The following is a 21,784-nucleotide window of genomic DNA, read 5'->3' as shown; positions in this document are numbered from 1 at the left end:
AAAAGAGAAAAGGTAAGGGATGGGGAAGGGAAAGGGAAGGGAAATAATAAAAACAATAATAAGAGAAAAAAAAAATATCTTTTTTTTTTTTTAAAAAAAGCAAAATAAAGTAAAATACAGTAAGATGAAACAAACGAAAGAAAAGCAAACAAAGTAAAACAAAGTTAAATGACCCCCCAGCAGCCGCGGAGCGCTTCTGGCCGCCCCGCCACCCGTGTCCTGGGGGCCCCCCGGTTCCCCACCCCGGTGCCCGATGCCCGCTGCCGGGTGGGGTCGGTCCGTGCCGCGCCCCCCCGGCGGTGCCCGCCTGCCCCAGGTGCCGTGCGGTGGGCGGGCGGCGGGCGGGGATGGAGGCGTTGCTCGGCGCCTGGCGGCCAATGGGCGGCGGGGGGGGAGCGGTCCCGGGCGTCAAGAGGGAAGGGGTCCATGAGCGCGCCGCAAAGTTGGGGCCGGGCGGCAGCAGCGGGCGGCGCGGCCGCGGGTTGCGGAGCCGGCTGGGGGGCGGCGGGGGCTCGGCAGCGTCTCCTGGACCGCCGCTGGGCGCCTGAGCCGGGCATGGAGGAAGCGGTGGCGGCGGCGGGGCGGCCGCTGCTGAGCAGCTTCGGCGGCCGCTGCTGAGCGGCGATGCGGAGCGCAGCCCCCGGCCGGCCCCCGGCCCCCGAGCGGCGGCGGCGGGCGCAGGAGGAGCGGCGCGGCCCCTGAGCGCGGCGCCGGGCGGGCAGGGCGAGCGGAGCCTCGCGGGGAGGGAGCGAGGGAAGGGGCGCGGAGCGGCGCCCCCCCGGTCGCCATGGGCCGCCCCGCCGCCGGCCGCGGGGCCCCGCCGCTGCTGCTGCCGCTGCTGCTGCCGCTGCTGCCGCTGGGCGCCGCCGCCGAGCCCCGGCAGGTCTTCCAGGTGCTGGAGGAGCAGCCGGCGGGCACCTGGGTGGGCACCATCGCCACCCGGCCCGGCTTCACCTACCGGCTGAGCGAGCGCCATGCCCTCTTCGCCATCAACGCCACGTCGGGCGCCCTGCACACCCGCGCCACCATCGACCGCGAGAGCCTGGCCAGCGCCGTGGTGGACCTGGTGGTGCTCTCCAGCCAGCCCACCTACCCCAGCGAGGTACGCGTGCTGGTGCTCGACCTCAACGACAACGCGCCCGTCTTCCCCGACCCCTCCATCGTGGTGACGTTCAAGGAGGACACGGGCAGCGGGCGGCAGCTCATCCTCGACACGGCCACTGACGCCGACAGCGGCACCAACGGCGTGGACCACAGCTCCTACCGCATCGTGGCTGGCAACGAGGAGGGACGGTTCCGGCTCAACGTCACCCTCAACCCCAGCGGTGAAGGAGCTTTCTTGCACCTGGTTTCCAGGGGTGGGCTGGACCGTGAGGCCACCCCCTCTTACCAGCTGCTGGTGCAGGTAGAGGACAAGGGCGAGCCCCGGCGCCGTGGGTACCTGCAGGTCAACGTCACTGTGCAGGATATCAATGACAACCCGCCCATCTTCAGCCAGACCCTTTACCAGGCACGTGTTCCTGAGGATGCACCCGTCGGGGCCAGCGTTCTCCAGGTGGCAGCAACTGATGCTGATGAAGGCACCAACGCTGACATCCGCTACCGGCTGGAAGGAGGTGACGGTGGCGGCGGTGGTGGGGAGGGGGCTGGCAGCCTCCCGTTCGAGGTGGACCCTGAGAGCGGGGTGATCCGCATCCGGGAGCGCTTGGACTATGAGACGCGCCAGCAGTACTCGCTGACGGTGCAGGCCACGGACCGGGGGGTGCCTGCACTGAGTGGCCGTGCCGAGGCCCTCATCCGCCTGCTGGACGTTAATGACAATGAGCCCCGGGTGAAGTTTCGCTACTTCCCGGCCACCTCCCGCTTTGCTTCCGTGGATGAGAACGCAGCCCCTGGCACCGTGGTGGCCCTGCTGACGGTGAGCGATGCTGACTCCCCTGCTGCCAATGGGAACATCTCTGTGTCCATCCTGGCGGGCAACGAGCAGCGGCACTTTGAGGTGCACAGCAGCAAGGTACCCAACCTCAGCCTTATCAAGGTAGCAGCTGCGCTGGACCGGGAGCGCATCCCTGCCTATAACCTGACGGTGGCGGTGGCTGATAATTACGGGGCCCCGCCACCACCCCCTGGCTCCCCCACTTCTTCCTTTTCCTCTGATGGGGCGGTGGCGGCTCCTGTGAGCCGCTCGTCGGTGGCGAGCCTGGTGATCTTTGTGAATGACATTAATGACCACCCCCCTGTCTTTGGGCAGTCGGTGTACAGGGTGAACATCAGCGAGGAGGTGCCGCTGGGCAGCTACGTGCGGGGCCTGAGTGCCACAGACCGTGACTCAGGCCTTAATGCCAACCTCAAGTACAGCATCGTCTCGGGCAACGAGCTCGGCTGGTTCCGCATCAGCGAGCACAGCGGGCTGGTCACCACAGCCGGCCCCGAGGGTGGCACCGCTGGGCATGCTGCAGGTGCGTCCCCCTCCGTTGGGCTGGACCGAGAGACAGCTTCTGAGGTGGTGCTCAATATCAGCGCGCGTGACCAGGGGGTGCAGCCCAAGTTCTCCTACGCGCAGCTGGTGGTGACCATCCTGGATGTCAATGACAACAAGCCTCGCTTCAGCCAGCCTGAGGGCTACCAGGTGTCCCTGGCTGAGAACTCCCCGTCAGGAACTGAGCTGCTGGTCCTGAGCGCCACAGATGGGGACCTGGGGGACAACGGGACTGTCCGCTTCTCCCTGCAGGAAGCTGAGCCAGCAGTGGCAGCGGTTGGCCCACCCCTGGTGTCCCCTCGCAGGATTTTTCGCTTGGACCCAGTGTCGGGCAAGCTCAGCACCATCTCACAGCTGGACAGGGAGGAGCAGGCTCACTTTTCCCTGCAGGTCCTAGCTACTGATTTGGGTTCTCCTCCCCTTTTTTCAGTAGCTCGGGTTAACGTGAGCCTCCTGGATGTGAATGACAACAGCCCTGTGTTTTATCCTGTCCAGTATTTTGCCCATATCCAGGAAAATGAGCCAGCTGGAACCTATGTAACCACAGTGTCTGCCACTGACCCTGATCTGGGACCCAATGGGACTGTCAAGTACAGTATCTCAGCTGGAGATACCTCCAGGTTTCAGGTCCATGGCCAGACAGGGGTCATCACAACTAAAATAGCTCTTGACAGGGAGGAGAAAACTGCTTACCAGTTGCAGATTGTGGCCACTGATGGTGGTCATCTGCAGTCACAGAACCAGGCCATTGTCACCATCACTGTGTTGGACACTCAGGACAATCCACCTGTTTTCAGCCAGGGCATGTACAGTTTTGTTGTATTTGAAAATGTTGCCCTGGGTTACCATGTAGGTACTGTTTTTGCTTCCACCATGGACCTCAATACCAATATCAGTTACCTTATTACAACAGGTGACCAAAGGGGCATGTTTGCCATCAACAGAGCGACGGGGCAGATCACCACAGCCAGTATTATTGATAGGGAAGAGCAAGCATTTTACCAGCTGAAAGTGGTGGCTAGTGGCGGGGCAATAACTGGAGACACCCTGGTCAATATAACAGTCAAAGATTTAAATGACAATTCACCGCACTTTATTCATGCGGTGGAAAGTGTAAATGTGGTTGAAAACTGGAAAGCTGGGCATACCATATTCCAGGCTAAAGCTCTTGATCCTGATGAAGGTGTTAATGGCATGGTTCTTTACAGCCTTAAGCAAAACCCAAAGGGCTTGTTTTCAATCAATGAACAAACAGGTGCTATAAGCTTAATAGGACCACTGGACATAAATGCTGGGTCTTACCAGGTTGAAATCCTGGCCTCGGATATGGGAGTGCCACAGCTGTCCTCTAATTTTATCCTGACCGTCTCTGTCCATGATGTGAATGATAACCCTCCTGTGTTTGACCAGCTTTCCTATGAAATCACTATTTTGGAGTCAGAGCCTGTGAATTCCCGGTTTTTCAAGGTGCAGGCTTCTGACAAAGACTCGGGAGTGAACGGTGAGATAGCTTATAGCATAATTGAAGGAAATACTGGGGATGCCTTTGGCATTTTCCCAGATGGACAGCTGTACATAAAGAGTGAACTGGACCGTGAGCTTCAGGAAAGATACGTGTTACTGGTTGTTGCCTCTGATAGGGCGGTAGAACCGCTCAATGCTACTGTGAACGTTACGGTAATTCTGGAGGATGTAAATGATAACAGGCCATTGTTCAACAGTACCAACTATGTGTTTTACTTTGAAGAGGAGCAGAGGGGTGGTTCATATGTGGGTAAAATAAATGCTGTAGACAAAGACTTTGGGCCAAATGGTGAAGTCAGGTACTCTTTCGAGCATATGCAACCAGATTTCGAGCTGAACACGGTAACTGGGGAAATAAGAAGCACTCACCAATTTGACAGGGAAGCTCTTATGAGGCAGCGGGGAGCTGCAGTATTTAGTCTTACAGTAATAGCAACAGATCAGGGGTTGCCAAAGCCTCTAAAGGATCAGGCAACTGTACAAATCTACATGAAAGACATCAATGATAATGCCCCCAAATTTTTGAAAGATCTCTACCAAGCTACAATATCAGAATTGGCAGCAAATCTAACACAAGTTCTGAGGGTTTCTGCCTCAGATGTTGATGAAGGGAATAATGGATTGATTCACTATTCTGTAATCAAGGGAAATGAAGAAAAACAGTTTGCAATAGATAGCAGCACAGGCCAGGTGACCTTAGTAGGCAAGCTAGATCATGAAGCTACTGCATCGTATTCTCTTGTCATCCAAGCGGTAGACTCTGGAACAGTTTCCCTAAGTTCAACTTGCACATTGAGCATTGATGTATTGGATGAGAATGACAACAGTCCTTCCTTCCCTAAATCAACTTTGTTAGTGGATGTTTTGGAAAACATGAGAGTTGGTGAACTTGTTTCCTCTGTCACTGCCACTGACTCTGATTCAGGTGACAATGCTGACCTCCATTATAGCATTACAGGGACAAACAATCACGGGACCTTTAGCATCAGTCCCAACACTGGTAGTATTTTTCTTGCAAAGAAATTGGACTTTGAGACGCAGTCATTGTATAAGCTAAATATAACAGCAAAGGACCACGGAAGGCCACCACGGTCATCTACAATGTCAGTGGTAATACACGTTAGGGATTTTAATGACAACCCTCCTAATTTTCCTCCAGGGGACATTTTTAAATCTATTATTGAGAACATACCTGTTGGTAGTTCTGTCATTTCTGTGACTGCTCATGACCCAGATGCGGATATTAATGGGCAGTTGACATACGCAATCATTCAACAGATGCCGAGAGGTAATCATTTCCGTATAGATGAAGTCAGAGGAACAATATTTACCAATGCTGAAATTGATCGTGAGTTTGCTAATCTCTTTGAGTTAACAGTCAAAGCCACTGATCAGGCTGTTCCTGTGGAGTCCAGGCGATTTGCCTTGAAGAACGTGACCATTTTAGTGACGGATCAAAATGACAATGTTCCTGTGTTCATATCGCAAAACGCTCTTGCGGCTGACCCTTCGGTTGTGATCGGTTCGATCCTAACAACAATTATTGCTGCAGATCCTGATGAGGGCGCCAATGGAGAGGTGGAATATGAAATAATCAATGGAGATACCGAAACCTTCATTGTGGATCGCTATAGCGGAGACCTAAGAGTAGCATCAGCTTTGGTGCCCTCTCAGCTCATATACAATCTCATAGTTTCTGCCACGGATCTTGGCCCCGAAAGGAGGAAATCTACCACTGAAATGACTATAATTCTGCAAGGGGTTGATGGGCCTATTTTCACCCAGCCGAAATACATAACCATCTTAAAAGAAGGTGAGCCTATTGGGACAAACGTGATATCTATAGAAGCGGCTAGTCCGCGGGGTTCTGAGGCCCAGGTGGAATATTACATCGTGTCTGTCCGGTGTGAAGACAAGAGCCTGGGGCGCCTCTTCACCATTGGGCGCCATACCGGTGTCATCCAGACTGCTGCCATTTTGGACAGGGAACAAGGAGCGCGTCTCTACTTGGTGGATGTTTATGCCATTGAAAAGTCGTCAGTTTTGCCCCGCACACAACGAGCAGAGGTATAGCTTTTATTCAATAATTATGTGTTTGCTCTCTAAATAAGCTGTTTAACGTATATGGTTTTAATTGAATATTTTATAAATATTAGTGCACAGCAGAACACCTGAATGCCAAGTCTGCTGATTCATTAATTAGAGAAAACCTTTCAGCCTGTATACTTCAAACATTTTTTTTTTCCCCTCGAAGCTGCCTCTCTAGGAATTTCAGAGAGGATTGGCCATAGTGCTCAAATTTGACTACTATAGGCATAACATTGGCCAAATACATTTTGGGTACTGAATGCTTTAGGTCCTAAAAGCTTTAATCACAGGCATATCATGAGTTTTGCACACCTTCTCATTTTAGCAATCATTAATTATTTTAAGTCTTTGTATTCCTGTGTGAGTTACAACCAAAATACTGACATGATTACAGTAATGAAAGATGTTGAAGATTGGCCAGGAGGGGATTGCTCTCTGAACAGTTCATTTAGTGTCTCCAGCCTGCCTTGTGGTTTTCCTGGTGAAGCCCCTCAGACAGATCTCCACATGCATCTCTAATCTACCGTTACTTCTTTACCCGCACAGATGAGCATGAAAATGCTCTTGTTTCTCTTCTCTAGTGTGACAGACTGAAAAAGTGTAACAGTTTAGCAGGCACCTTTCCTTATTAGAAAGCAATTTGCTTTGGCGTTGACTCGAGGGTCTTTAAATGTGCTCTATATCACTAGCTTGAGCAGCAAACAGGTTTGAGACATCAGCAGTGAAGTGCAAGTATTTTAATTGCCACAGAGTATGGCAATTGGATGACAGACCTGAAATTTTACACCATTCTTGCCATCTTGCACGTGAAGACTGAGAGACCTGTTGTGAAAGGGGGCCTTGTGTTTGGTTTAGCTTGCACCACGTTACGGAGATGCCTTCTGTGCTTTGTTATGAGTCATTTAACTTGCACTCGCTGGAAATTTGGGTCTGGCACCACTGAGTGTGTCAGCCAGTGGGGGATGCTGGAAGTACAGTGGTTCAACCATTTCCCCCGCCAGCTAAGCCCATTACCTCAGTATTGCATAGCCTTGTGTGTCCCAGGTGTTACCCCCATCTATATTTCCACTTCAGAATTATGTCTTTGTCTTGAGTCACCAAGGTGCTTTTTTTTTCTTCTTTTTGATTTTAGCAGATGGGGTATTTCTAATTCTTGCTTGACATCTGTAGCTTTTTCTCTTGTCACTTTCTTTGTTGTTGTTTTTACTGTTTTTAGGTATGGTCTGTACGTAACCTGATTTTCCTGTACTGACAGTGATTAATGCTTTGTAAAGCACTGTTGTCAGACAGGGAATCTGAGCAGAACTCAAAGATTTCTCAGTGTGTATGAGTGAATTTATCTCAGCAGCATATGTGCTGTTTGCTGTTGATTATTGTTTTGAAGTGTATCGGAACATGACCTGTTTGCTGCTGCTGGTTTATATAGTATGCTGTTTTCATGGGTAGATTTCTGTCACACTGGTGCCTGCATCCCTGCTAGCAATTTGTAAAAGATAAAAGCAAAAACTGATTTAAAAAAAAAAAAGAATTATTAGTTACATTTTGTCTTGATGGACAGTTATTTTAAGGGTTAAGCCTTTGTCAGTGAGCTTTTGGATCGCGATCCTGCAGCTTGGAGTCTGCCCACATGACTGAAGAGTTTCTTGACTGAAGGGGGACTCACAGGAGACCCTATGGTTGCAATAGGCTCACACATTGTAAAAGTATTTAATATGAATATTTGGTGAGCAGCGAAAAGAACAACTATTGAAACTTTAAACAAATTTTACATTGTTGAATACAAACCACTCCTGAAATCAAAAACAAATGTTTTATTCTGTAAAGAATATTGAAAGCAATGGTTGGGAGCTAGGATTTCATATTATTACTTACATGTTTATAGCTTCTTAAATGCGTCTTTTCCCAAACATAATTAGCATACAGTGCTTCTTTAGAAATATATTATAAATTATAATCAGCTATCAACCTTAAAAAACATAACCATATGCAGTATTTCTCTTGACTGATTTCATTTCTCTGCAATGGCTTTTGCTGCCCTGCACTTGAACAAGAACTACTACAGTGAAATTCCTTGCATAAGCTGCCTGTCAGTGGGTGCTGAATAAGCAACGCAGCTTTTTTCCATGTTGCTTATGGATGTTAATTTTTTTGCTCACTGGGACAGTGGTTTGATGAAATGGGTGTGCTCGATACAGTCTCAGAGTTTACTGCCAATCTTTTATATGAAACAGCTGATACCCAAGTAGATGACTAGTATCTTTTACCTTTAAAAACCCGCACTCATGCTACAGTCTTTATGCATCAATTCTATAATCCAGAAGCTTTAATGTTTTCCTTCAGCTCTGATTTTTATGGTGATGGTTCACAGAACACAGACGAGGGATAGTGAATGTGCATGAACCTGTAGAGGTTATAAAGCCACAAAACCTAAGTGTTCTTTCACACATAATGTCTTCAACTTTTTTAACATTTACATGACAAAATGAGGACTGACCAATTTTGGATTCCTCTGTGAGAAGCAGGTTATAAAGCATTTCTCTACACACACAGACAAAGCATAATGGGTCTGGCTGGTATCACAATACCTGACAGTTTTTAAGCAGATAGCTGTTACGAGAAAAAACTCGAGTGTTGTGCATTATCTTTCTTCCTTCTCATACAGCGTGTTGTTTTGCTGTTGCATCTGGTTAAGGAGGAGGGAAAGAGCAGCAATAGGTTATGCTTAATAACTTTCTATTCTTACTGCCTGTAGCACCTTCTGCCCCAATACCAGACATCATCCTAATTAGAGCGTGGCATGTGTGTGAACCAGAGAGCACTTTGAGCCACTCAGCAAGAAGTTGTTATTCCGTCTTTTTTCTAACTTGGGCTTTAGGAATGGTTTTGGGTGGCAGGCACCTGGTGTGAAGTAGGGTTTTTTGCAGCTTCAAAGCAATGACTAGGCATCGTCTAAGAAGAGCAGGCTTGTGTGAAACCACTTATAAAATAAGTGAATCCTTGTCCTTGGGAAATGGCTTTTTTTTTTTTTTTTTTTTTTTAGGTTCTGTTATTAAACTCTTTCTTTCTTTTTTATAGTATCAACTATATTGAAATGACCTACTCAGTGCTCCAACTGAAAAAGTCTCTCCCACCTTTCACATCCATCCCTGGGGTTTTCCCTATATGATCCCACTACAGAGCCATTCATTGCATAGCTATCCGGTTTGTACTCTACCCCTTTCTGAAGGGAGGGTCCAAGGTAAGAGCTATGCATTGGCTGAATCCCCTTCTGAACACAAAGCAGCTGAAAGTGTAGACTTGCATTCTTTTCAGTAAAGCAGGTAAACAAGCTAAGAACTCTTTGCCTCAGTTTCTTTTTTGAGGTGACAAGTGATAGGATGTAAGACAATGGTGTCAAACTATACAAGGGGAGGTTTAGATTGGATATTGGGAAGAATTTTTTCATGGGTGGGGGTGGTCAGACATTGGAATGGGCTGCCCAGGGCAGTGGTCGAGTCACCATCTCTGGAGGTATTTAAGAGCCACGTGGATGTGGTGCTTAGGAACATGGTTTAGTGGTGGACTTGGTTGTGCTAGCTGATGGCTGGACTTGATGATCTTAAGGGTCTTTTCCAACCTATATGATTCTATGATTTACAGTTTGTGGGTTTTTTTTAGCACTTAGGTCTCATATTTGTGCATAATTCTGTGCTCGTTATTGCCATATGGAAAGAGAAGTGTGAGTTTTTTGGAAAAATGCAGGTCATGAGGTAACGTTTATGCTCAAAGTACTACATAGTTTGAGATTTGCAAGGAAAACAAATGCTTATTCCATTGTATTTTACAGCCAATTTGTGTAATTTTGGATAGTTATTAAATTTGAAAGCTGCTTTATTATTTTGATTTAGCCTATTTCTGTGTAATCTACAGTGATAAACCAGATTATTTGACATTGTATGAAAGTGTTCTGTGATCAATCTTATTTTTTTTCCCCACTTGTATTAGTTATTAGGTGTTGCATTGCTCTTCTCTGAGAGAAAAATAATGTAGGTGTCCCAAAGGGAGCCCTTCTGTTTGCTATTTTATGTCTTTTAACATACTCGTGCTGGAAAAACAAAGAAACAAAAAAAACAAATGCTTAGCTCCTTTCTCCTGGCTTTCCAACATAAAATCTCTTTTAACCTCTTCCAGCAAGGATGAGGATTTCATCATCGTGATCCTATATATGTTACAGAGTGACTAATGCGTATGGGTATCACTGGAAAAGCATGTGATTATATTCAGTCTTGCCTTCCAAAGCAGTCGTGTGGTGTATGTTATTTTGGGGGATTGTATGTTGTAATCTGTGTCTGGGGTGGCAGTAATGTAAGGAACCTATGGACGATGTTGTTATCTGTGCCATGTTACTAGGGATTAAGCAGAATTAGACAGAATCTTAGTTTGCATGTTTAACCCTTAAATGAACAGATTCATTGGGAGGAGTAATGAGCTTGCTAGGGACCAGCAGTGCTAATGTGTCTGTCATGTGTTACCAGGAAGAGGGTAACAGTTGGGGTGTTGGACTAGTTCAGTCCTTTTATCAGACAAGATATAGGGATTTCAGACAATGCAGACTGCTGGCGTGGTAAAGGTCTGGAAACTAACGCAGGCAGGCAGACTGTGTAGCCATCTCCCTCTGGAAAGAAAATCATAGCACATTTTACCATGACTCTGTGTGAACTGCAGCTACAGCCATAAAACCCTAGCTGCATAGTGTAATTAGTTTGTGCAGCTTTTGACTCAGCCCAGCCTAGGTGCTGTGGCTTAGCTAGCTCTGGGTCATTGTAGCACCACGTGGGTCCTTGCTCAAGTGAGATGGAGGGCTTCAAAAGCGTCTCCTCTGTTTCGTGTATATTGTGCAGAGCTCCAGAAACCCAATGGAAAGCAAAGTGATACTAAGCAGGAATGACAGGATACATTGGAGAAGATGCAGGCAGAGCCATAGGAGCATTCTTGTCTCCCTCCTGTTTAGGTTGGAGGCTGCTTCAGAGATGTGAAGGTGCTGCCAGGGTTGCACATGGCCTAGACTTAATATCTCTCCCAGGGAGGGAAAGGTGTGAATTGGTAGGGCAAGCAAAACATTGAAGGTGTTACTTCTCTAACAGAGCTGGCCAAGGATGGAGGGCTTTAAACTTAGAGAATGTGAACCATTTTACCAAGTCTTATCTGGCTTTTCTCTGTATTTACCAGTGCAAATGGGAACAATGGAGTACTCCCTGTATTCATACTATTTATAAGTCATTTTATTCTTTAATGATACATGGCACGTTAATTGTAGCTTGACAAAGGAAACTACTTATGAAACATTTGAGTAAACAATGAAAATCGGCCTTCTTGTCCAAGTTCCAAAACCTTTTTTTTTTTTTTTTTTCCCCCCTAGTGCTGGTATTACTGATGCTGAGAAATCTGGAACTAAAGGTATTGTTGTCACTTGCACTGATCTTAAAAAAGGGATCTATAAGCTCTCCTTGAACTAGTGTGAGATGGATGTGACTTATGTTGAAAACTGTTCCAAACCAATTAGTGGGTTTCAGTTCAAAGCTTTTAATCTTCTCTCATTTCTTTAATAATTCTGCTTTTCTACATTTTCTCAATATCTAGAGTTTCTAATTTCTTTGCTGTTTTTGCAGCTTTGGGGCATTCTTGCATGTGAGGTCACTTCATAATTTTTATGTTAAAAATCGCTAGACTTTAAAAACAACATTCTTTATTATGGAAAATATTTTTCATGTGTCTCTAATGTAAACATTAGAAATAATGGCTCACAACCAGTGTGAAACGTTTGTGTGCTTATTTTTGCTAAGTGTTAAATTCTTCATACAAATCTCTGACTGATTCTTAGGTTCTAGTGATGGTAATTAGCAAGTCCTTTTCCACGTAAAATGATACCCCCCCAACCTTGATGGAGTGCAGGTTTCTTTCTAAATGCTAGTGTTATGTGGAAACAATCGGTGGCTGTTCATTTTGGAGAACTTCAGAATTTAGGCACCTCAGCATGCCTGCCCTCTTGGTGTCTCCTGCTCTCATCCCCAGCTTTGCTGCAGTAAGACAATGTTGCTGTTGGCTCCTTAAATCTTTGTTATTGTCTCCGCCTGTTTCCTGAGTGTATCTTGAACTTTGAAGTAGCGAGTGCCGCACCTCATCAGAGGGTGGTTCGTACCCTCTTGACTGATGGAAAGAGGCTCCAGAAGTTTTTGTGGTCTTTTAGGTGTGTTTTTTTCTTCTTTTTTTTAGGTCAGGGCTGAATGTTGTTAAAACACCACTCCAAGGGCTATTCTTTCCCTCTCCATAACAAAGTGCCTGTTTTGTGTATATCAAAGCAACCCCGGAGCATGACATAGCTATACTAGTGTAGTTTGTTTTAGCTGTGTCTAGACTAGGGAGTAGCATTACCATTAACTCAGTTTGGTTTGTTACCCATGTAATTATGTCTGTGCAAAACCTGTGTGTGGACAAGCCCTAATACTCTAGGGTTCTAATTAGAAACAAAATTTACTGCGAAGAAAATTGAAGTAAAACAAAGACTTTTCTTAACATTTAGTCAGGAAAAGTGATGCCAGATCAGTATGGTACATCGTATGATTTGTTTCAGTAAATTTATAGCCTTAATTCACTTGCCAAGAATAATACCAGATATGTTGGGAAACTGTGTCTTTGTTTTACTATGATGTTTCTCTCTATTCTAATAAATCTTGTATTTAATTAGATCACTTAGTCTAGACTGTCACCCAGGTTTGTTTTTGTAGTGATCTATTTTTGTTTACCTCCTCAGAGCAATAGCATACCAAAAGGAGAGTAGAACAGATGGAAGCTGATAGTTCTGATTATACTGTAAAAATACATACAGTTACATTAGTTAATTCAAAGGAATTTCAAAGAGTCTGTTATGAAGTGGTAATTTATATGCCAACAACTATGCAAAAGGTAATGAAAACAAGCATTTGCCGTAATATTTCATATTCTGCAGTCTTCACGTGTGTACACACTGTGAGTAGGCTATTGTTCGTATTGACATAACCATCTTGAATTGGTATATCATGGTTCTGCTATGTTTACTGCAGACATCCAGCTCTGCAGACAGGTAGCCATGCTTGTGTTATCTGTTGCAAACATTCAGTAGCCTCTGAGGTTCAGACAGATGGAAGGAGCTTTGTGGCTGCTGCTGGTTGAGAGGAGCATCTATCTTCTCACAGTGAATCACCTTCCCCCTCTCTCTACCCTCTAGCCTGGAGGTGGTATCCCTGGCAAAGTCTGGGTTCCCTGCAGCAGCCAAGCAAGGGAAGCTAACTCCTAAGAGTCCCATGAAGTTGGTCTGGAGAGGGAAAATCAAAGATTGGAGATAACTCAATGGCAGAGAAGGGTCTGTATAAAGATTGCCTTTTGATGGTGCCCAGGAAATGAGCAAGGGCTGCTGGCTAGCCCCTGCAGGTTGCTAATGTGATGGAAGGCATTCACTGTCTATTCCCTGTGATTGCCATAGTGGGATCATCTCTGAGAGGTGGGTTGTGTCTATCTCCTTGTGGGTGGTGTGTTTAGCATCCTTTTTTAAAGCTAAAACTTGAAAGGATTTTTCTCACGGATCTGTGTTAAGTAAACAAATGAGAGTAGTTTTGAGATGTGCCATATGACCAGCAAATGAAGTATCATCAGCATTAACACAAAACTGCCATCCTTGACTTCAGATATACACATTTTCCAGTCTCTTGTCTAACTATGCTGCCCTATAAATATGCATGTACGTGCATGTGTCAAAATAATTCTCTCATCAGCTGCTCAGTTGGAGCTGCTTAGAAAACAACCAGTCTGCGTCTCAAGGAAAACTGTAGTCTCCCCTGTAGCATCCACCTGTACTGTTTTCAGATCTCTGTCAAGCCAGGCCCCAAGTTGCCATTACAAACACGAAGTGTCTAATAGGCAAGGGGAACATGGCAGTGCAACTCAGTTCTGTTCCAGTTTCTCCTCTTTGTATTTCTAACCTTCTGAATTTCCTAAAAATCGAGGACACATTTTTCTGTCATAGTACCTCTGGTACAAGATACAATGAAGGTTCAGACCAATGTCGTATGTTGTCTTTGGTGAGGCACATGTGGGCCTGCATTGCAGTGCAGTATGTCCCTAGAAACCTGAACTCAGATAGTTTTTGATAAATGGAAGGCATGAGAGAGAACAGTAAACTTCTATTTCAAGGGTTGATGTTGGTAGGTGTCTTTCTGGGCCTTTGCAGCCTACTGCTCCAGCATGGCCAGAGGTCAAGTGGGAGTTGTACTGGAGTGCCCAGCGGGCTGGGCCCTGTATCTTCTTGCTGCTCTACTGTTTTTCTGGAAAGCTTCTACCCAGTTTAATACTGCACATCCGTAATCTCTCTCTTTCACTGCTACGTTATATTTAACTTTTGAGGATTAAGGATGCTACTTCTTGCTTGATTCTATTTGGCATTGAGGAAGCCAATAAGATGGAAACTTTCAGTGTCTTACAAGTGCCTTTTGACTCATTTCCAGGTTCTTAGGTGGATATCTATGCTTTATGGGACAGCTTATTAGTACAGAGAGTAACAATCACCCTCACTAATGGGAAGCAAGAGTGGTTTGTTCCTGACCCTACTTTGGGAGAGCAGAGCAGGACCAGAGCTGAGCATGGCAGTACCCTGGTGCACTTCCTGCCCCTGGGAGCTGGGTCAGGGATCATGCCAAGGGTCTTCTGCCAGGTATCGGGGGGAAGCTGCTCCCAGCTGATGCACAGCTCTGCTTTGGTACTGCTGCATATGTGCTTTTAATGTCTACTGTGAAGTGAGGAATGAACAAAGGACAATTCTTGTTTAGTGAGTTGTGGTAATTTTAGTTTTAAAATCATTTCAGGCTTTTCCCTTAAGGATTCATTTGCAGCTATATTCATTTTTAAAGCCTTTGAAGCATTTTCAAAACATGTTTTTGTCTAAAATATGCACAGGTAAAATTTTAATTTACAATTTTAAGCAAGCACATCTACTCATCTTTCAGTTTTTAACTGAGCAGTATACAAGTTTGGGTTTTGGTAGTTGCAACATTTCTTAAAATACAATTCAGAAGAAAGCTGTTAATTGAAAGAATGCATACATGCTGTTTCACCTACCCAAATCTGTAGTCTCCTTTTTAACCTGTACACAGAGTTGATAACCTGGCTATGCCAAATTAATTTGTGTAGCATCCAAATCTACATAGTGCTAAACTTAACTCAGCTATAGCAATTGGTTATCAAAACGATAATTTGATGTGTAGCATCCAGTAGCACCTGGAGAAAGAAAATACCAAGTTCATATCATAGGACAAAAGAAAAAAAAAAAAGTTTACTACTTAGAATTTCAAGCTAGAGGTGTAGGTTTGCAACAATCACTGTATATGGGGAAATATGTGATTATGTTTCCCTTACAGTGTACCAGGAGATAAATTGTTCCTTGGAGAACTAGAGAGAAAACGGAGGTGAGGGCTTTTCATGTCAACTCCTTTTGGATCATTTTTGATAAATTAAGAGAATTCTGCAGAAATAGTTTGGAAGAATAAATAAAATGCCTGAACGATGGCACATGTCTGTAGTGTATGTGCTTAAAGCTTGTATTTTCCATAGGGGATTTCTTGTATCATGTTACACTCTGGGATTCCTGGGGCTTTTCCCCATTCCACATTCTTTATTCTTTTCAATACAACAAATCTTTTTAATCCATCAAAATGTCACACTATCTGAAATATGGAGACATGTTGCAATTACAAGGCTGTTTAGAAACAGAAGACAAACTCAGTAGTTTATTGCACTCTTATTCTTCAGAGACCTGCATTTTTGTTTGTGTGTTTATTTAAATGACTTTTTTTTGTGAGCATGTTTTTATTCCCTTTGAAAGCTGCTAAATAAAGTTTTTATGTCTGTCTGGTTTGAGAAAAGAATTTGAGCCTTTATGATTTCAGTGAACAAATTAATGAAAATCCAGATTTTAACCCCAGCAGGGTCATGTCAGATTGTCTGGAAACTAATTTATGGTAGCGATGATCTTAAAAGAAGTTGAGGTTTTCTTTCCATGTTTTTTTCCCTCTCTAACACCACTCTTAACTCATGTACTTCTAGCTTTCCAGGAGTCAGCTTTTATTTTATTTTTACATATAAATTTCTTAACACTGAATAAGTCCTATGATCAGCGCTGTAAGTTGCAGTTTTTTATCATCTGTTTATTTCTCTACATTGTGTTATCAAATGGGGTTGCAGTTATTCAGAATATGGCTAAGTGATAGTGTTGAGATCGTAATTAATTAAACGTAAGCAACGGTGCCTTCTAATTTCAAGTCCTGCAATCGACAGATTTAGACGGCTGTTTGAGCCATGCACTGGTGGAAAGAGGAGGAAGTGGGAGTGAACGTTTTCTTTGCAGGGCAGGATGATATTGGGTAGGAGAAAGCTGCACACATGCCTGCCAAAATACTTGGATCAGACTAAAGGAACACAGATGGCTGAGGCTGATAAAGGTGTCTCTTATTGTTTTTTCTTCTCAGTACTGTTTTGAGTTTGTGTGAGAGAAAGAGGTAAGAGGGGAGGAAGAAGACTACATGAATATGTTTATTTTAATACATTTTACAGCATAGAGAAGAAGTTGCATAAATTCAATAATCCTGTATGTCTGTGCTCAGTAGGACGCCGTATGCTGGAGCTAAGCCTTCCTTTTAGGTTTCGGTAACAAATGAACAATAACGAGCCCTTAGGGATTTGCGCTGCAGTTCTACCAAGTCCTGCTGTCTGACCTTTGGTTCTTATCTCCTCATAGGAAAATTACAATGCAGTGCTGGAAGCAGCTCCTAAGAACTGGACTGAATGTGTTGGCTGCCCTGGCCTGCTCATAACCAGCCCAAATGCTAGTGCTCCTCTTGCGTGGACCCTGCATGCCTCCTTGTTTTTCAGACCACTCATTATCACGTTTATTTATTGTATGCAATCTGTGTGCTTGTATGCGTATGTTTGTATGTATAAATAATATCTTGCCTGCAGGAAGGTAGTGCATAAGTCTGCAGTTTGTTTGGCACAGGAGGAAGATGAGCTACTGCAGAACAGGGATGTGTAAAGGAGCTTGTAAGGGATGAGTGAACCGCACACACTGTTCATCTGAGCAAAGTTCATTTTTTTTTTTTTTTTTAGCATTTCTGCTATTTATTGTTGTAGAAATCAATCAGTCACCACTATCTAGGTAGTACTTTGTCTGAACTTTAAAGTTGCTTGCAGAAATGAGTCATTTTCACCAGACATAGTGGTTGTTCCAAGTCATCGGATCCGTTACACCCCTAAGCAACAACATCCATCAGTGCAGAGCTGAGAAGGAGGGACTAGAAACAAGGCCTTTTTTTCCCTCCATGTATTTAAAGCAAAGTCTTGAACAAGCATCTTCAGTAAGAGGACTTAAGAAAGATTCTTGTTTTCTAAGTGTAATGTTTACCTGCTCATGACAGCTGGAAAGCCACAGGATGTGCCTACAGGTGAGCATGAAAGTAAGACTTCATGCTAGAGCAATTTAATTTCATTCTGAACGTCTTCATCAGTTGCTATCAATAAATTGACACTGCAGTTTTTTTCAGAGGAAAAGGCCAAACTTGTCCGAACCGTCTTTCTTGTCTGTTGTCTTCTAAATGTTCTCTCTACTTCCTTGATCCCCCCCTTATACCTGTATTTTTAAAACAATGAAATACATTTTTTGGTGGTGTAACACTGTCCAAAACTGCTGGAGGGAGACAGTGTTTCATTCTAAGATTTGCTGATATAAAATGAATGAGCTTTTATGATTCCTTGAGGTCTCACATGTGCAAACAGTCTCTCCTATAATTACAGGATAATATTATGAATATTAATTATGGCTACTACTATACAAATAGAAAAATAAATGCAGCCCAGATACATTCTTCCTGGGAAGAAAAAAAAAAAGTCCATATGTTGTGAGCATTAAAAGGCTGCTTTTTTCCGTGAAAATGTATCATTGTTATTACAGCTTTGGCTCTCTGAAGGACTTACAAGCATAGGAATCTGGAATTTATAAAAATGAATCCTTAAAAAAAAAAAAAAAAAAAGACTGGCTTTTCTTTCACTTAGTTATGTTAATTTTCCATCATTATAATTATATTTTTAATTAAATTCCTCTTCACTTACACTGGTACAACCAAGCAGAAAATGAGTAAATCTGAAGGACCTATTTGTGTAATTTAAAACCTATATTGAAAGTGACATGGGATAAACACCAAACAACTAGCAAAATCTTGCCAAGGAAATAAGGGAAACAAGACATTCTGCGATCTTTAATTACGCATTTTACATGGATGTAACGTAGTAAAAAGAAATTATAAGACAATGCTATTAACACATTGCTCCCATGAAAAGAACTACCAATGGTACGAAGAAGGTTACAGGACAACTTTATGGAGCACAGTTCTGTAGAAACTGTCAAGAAAACAAACTCTAGAAGTTTTTAGATATTTAGACATTTCTAGTTTTAGATTTACATTTTTAGATGGTCATTGTTCATATAATTCTAAAAATAAAGTAGAGCTTTATCTAGTATTAGAGTGCTTTCTGTTGTGGTGTAGTTTTTAAAAAGACAAAAATTACCTTCCCTGAGCTAAGTTAGAATTTTGGTATGTGATATCTACATAGGCTGGTAAAAAGAATGGAAATTCTAAAGTAGTTTGGTAGGGGCATGTTGGCAGCCTAAAAATTGTATTACCAACACACGTATTAGATCTATTCCAGCCAGGAATAGGTAAAAATAGCTTTCTTATGGGAGGGGAAAGATTCAGATTTTAAAAATGTAGTTAGTGAGAAACTTTATGCATGCACACAGTCAAGACCCAACTATAAAATCCTGTTCTTTTCACTCCTCTTGAAGACTAGGACTACTAGTGTAGAACTAGCAGCTTGACCTTCTGGTAGTGCCAAGACAGGCCATCTCCGAATTTACAGAAAAGTATTTCCTATGTAAAATAAAATGGGCTGCCTACTAAAATGGGAATTCCTTGAGGAATGATTATGTGTTCGCTGCAGAGAATGTCTTCACTAAAGAAAACTTGAGTTGAGCTGTTTTCTTCTTTTACTGCGATTGGGACCAGCAGTCCTTTTGATTCAGCAGATGGTGGGCTTTGGGGTCACCTGCAAGCTCTTGTGCCCTGCAAGTTTTCTCTCTCAGTATTTGCTTACCAGGGGAACCGTAACATCGTGGTTTAGGTATCTCATTGTTTGGCTCCCCAGATGCATTTAGTAGTTGTAATAATATCACTAATAAGCTGTTTGTTGAGCGTTCCAGTATCCCCCAGCAAAGTGAAAGGCAATGAAGAAGGTGAATGCACCTATCTGTCATGGCTGGGGGACTCCTCCCAAAGTGCCCATCCTGGGTGGCTGGGACCTGCATGCCTTGCTTGAACTAGGCTGCTGTGTTCAAGGTGGCTAAATTTGGGTAGCGAGTCCCATTGCAGGTGCAGGTTTCTGTTCACATGGAGAATAGCAACCAGCAAATGCTCATAGCATGTTTGAAAATAGGTTGGCGGTAGCAGTTCTTCCTTCTTCAACACCTCCTGTGGCCCCCATGTTCAGCTGTAAATGGAAATGTGTGAAATGGGTGGTGTGTTCAGTTGCTCAAAAATGTTTAATCAAGTTTACATGGCAATCTTCTCTTTAGAAGAAGCTCAGTTCATTAATAGTGTTATAATAGTGTTTCTGTTTTATTTTTTATTTTTTTATTTTTTTATGTTTTTATTTTTATTTTCAGCCAAGAAAGTTATATTGGAAAGAAAGAACTGTGTTAGTAGGCTGAAAGATACTATCTTTCTCCACCCAAATTCCAAAGCATATTTTAATACGATTATAAAGTGTAGCTGTGTACTTCTCCAATAAAAAAATAAATAAAAATGTCTAGGGTTTAGAATAAAGGATTCTGAAACAAGGAAACATTGCCTTAAGATTTCCTCTGTGACACCAACAGACACTTTTTAATTGGGACAGTCAGTGTGGCTTTCTCTTAAAAAGAAAAAGCTTAATGATTAACTAAATTCTTTTTCTGTCCCTCCCACTGAGCATATAAAAGAATGTAGAAATGAGGCACTCAGTTGTTGTTGTGTGCACAATAGAAACACAGCTGAATATTTCATAATATATTTTATATAACCAAAAACATGAATTTCCATGTGATAGTTGTCAAGTTTTGAATATAATAATGTATGCTCCGAGTCACGGAATGTTTTCTGGAGAGAACAAAACTAACCTTCTCCCTGGGGTGTAGAGAATGTAACACCTACATTGAACAATTTATGCACTATATATGTGCATGGCAAAATTGCCATTGAAAATGGCAAATTTGGTAAATTATTACCAATTCAAAACCCAATGACATTGCTCTGGCTCGATGTTTCTAAATGCCCAGTAAAAGGTAGTGAGACTTGAAATGTGCCTGCTGTGAACATGTAAATTCTTTTGTTGGTGTCATCAGGGGAAATAAGGCCTTTGTTTGATAAATGAGGGGATTGTCATGCAGTTGGCAACGACTGTCATCTTCCACTTGAAATTCCATGTGGTTGGTGACTGCCAGACACGATGGTGTGTCGAAAACATAGGATTAAGCATCTCTTGAATGATGTCTACATAGTATTCAGCATTCTTTTACTTGAATCAAATTCAGATCTCTTGAAATTACATTTTCAAACAAATGTGTAAGATCTGTGCATATGCTTTTGCAAAAATATATTCTTGATATTTGTTATTTTGAGATATTTCCCTTCTCATTTTGTCTCTCTGAACTGGCATTTGGTGTTATTTTAGGGATACATTATCTGGGGTAGTAAGAGGGCAGCAGAGCTTACATCAAATTTTTGGAAATTGTCTGCTTTTACATTGTACAAATCTTCTTCCAAATTACATAATAGTGGCTCCTTCATGTAATAGGGTTGTTAGAGTAGAGGTGCACTCAGGAGGCAATGGAACAATGAGAGGTGGCTGAAGAGGATCAATGGACCTTGTACAAATTGGATTCACCCCAAAGTGCATAATAGATGTGAAGCTTTCTGAGATACCGTGTTACATAGGGCACTGCATTTTTAGCTCCTGTTCAGTGGAATCAGTTGCATTTCTCTGTTCTTAATCTCTGTCAAGACCCCTGTTTTACTTACTGGGAAGTAGTCTGCTCTTCTGGGGAAGAATTTTCCTTGTATTAGCTGATAGCACTTTGTAAATGGCAGGTTTTCATTTGTTCTTTTCCTAGTCGTGTGGAGAATAATTGTAGTATTGAGCTATATGATTCACCACAATCATTAAAATACAAAACTTTATGTACTGTTCTGGTAATCTAACAGATGTTATGTATAGATCGAGGTAAAAATTACAGCAAGGTGGTTTCAATGTGGTTACTTTAATTTATATATTTTTAAAGTTACATCCTTCATAAAATTACCTTATAAATGTGGCATTGTGGGTTTACATAAGAGATGTCTGTCAGTAGCTTGCAGCTAAATATCCTTACTTTATGAGTCCCCTAAAAGTCATTTTTCCTCTAATAGTCAATCAGTGGTAGTTTCATAGGTGCTAGCTTGCACACACCTAAGCATCTGAAATTCAGTTTTACCTTTATGGATGCTGGATTTAGGCCTCTTATGGCATGTGAACTGTGCTGTCAGAAAAATTTACAACTTCACA

At 43.3% G+C, this 21,784-nt stretch overlaps 1 protein-coding gene across 2 annotated transcripts in view; it reads left to right on the top strand.

Moving 5' to 3' along the window:
• The first annotated feature begins 651 nt into the window (after positions 1–651).
• Positions 652–21,784, top strand: part of FAT4 (FAT atypical cadherin 4) — a 142,308-nt gene continuing 121,175 nt past the window's right edge. For both annotated transcript variants that reach the window (XM_082759456.1, XM_082759457.1), the window contains exon 1: positions 652–6,070. In XM_082759456.1, the coding sequence (XP_082615582.1) occupies positions 788–6,070 (5,283 nt within the window). In that variant the 5' untranslated portion in view covers positions 652–787. The remainder of the gene's footprint in view (positions 6,071–21,784) is intronic.

The sequence above is a fragment of the Aythya marila genome (genome assembly GCF_965140915.1).
Source record: "Aythya marila genome assembly, chromosome: 4".
NCBI lineage: Eukaryota > Metazoa > Chordata > Aves > Anseriformes > Anatidae > Aythya > Aythya marila.
The sequence above is the reverse complement of the archived record's forward strand: the minus strand, read 5'-3'. Positions and strand labels throughout refer to the sequence as shown.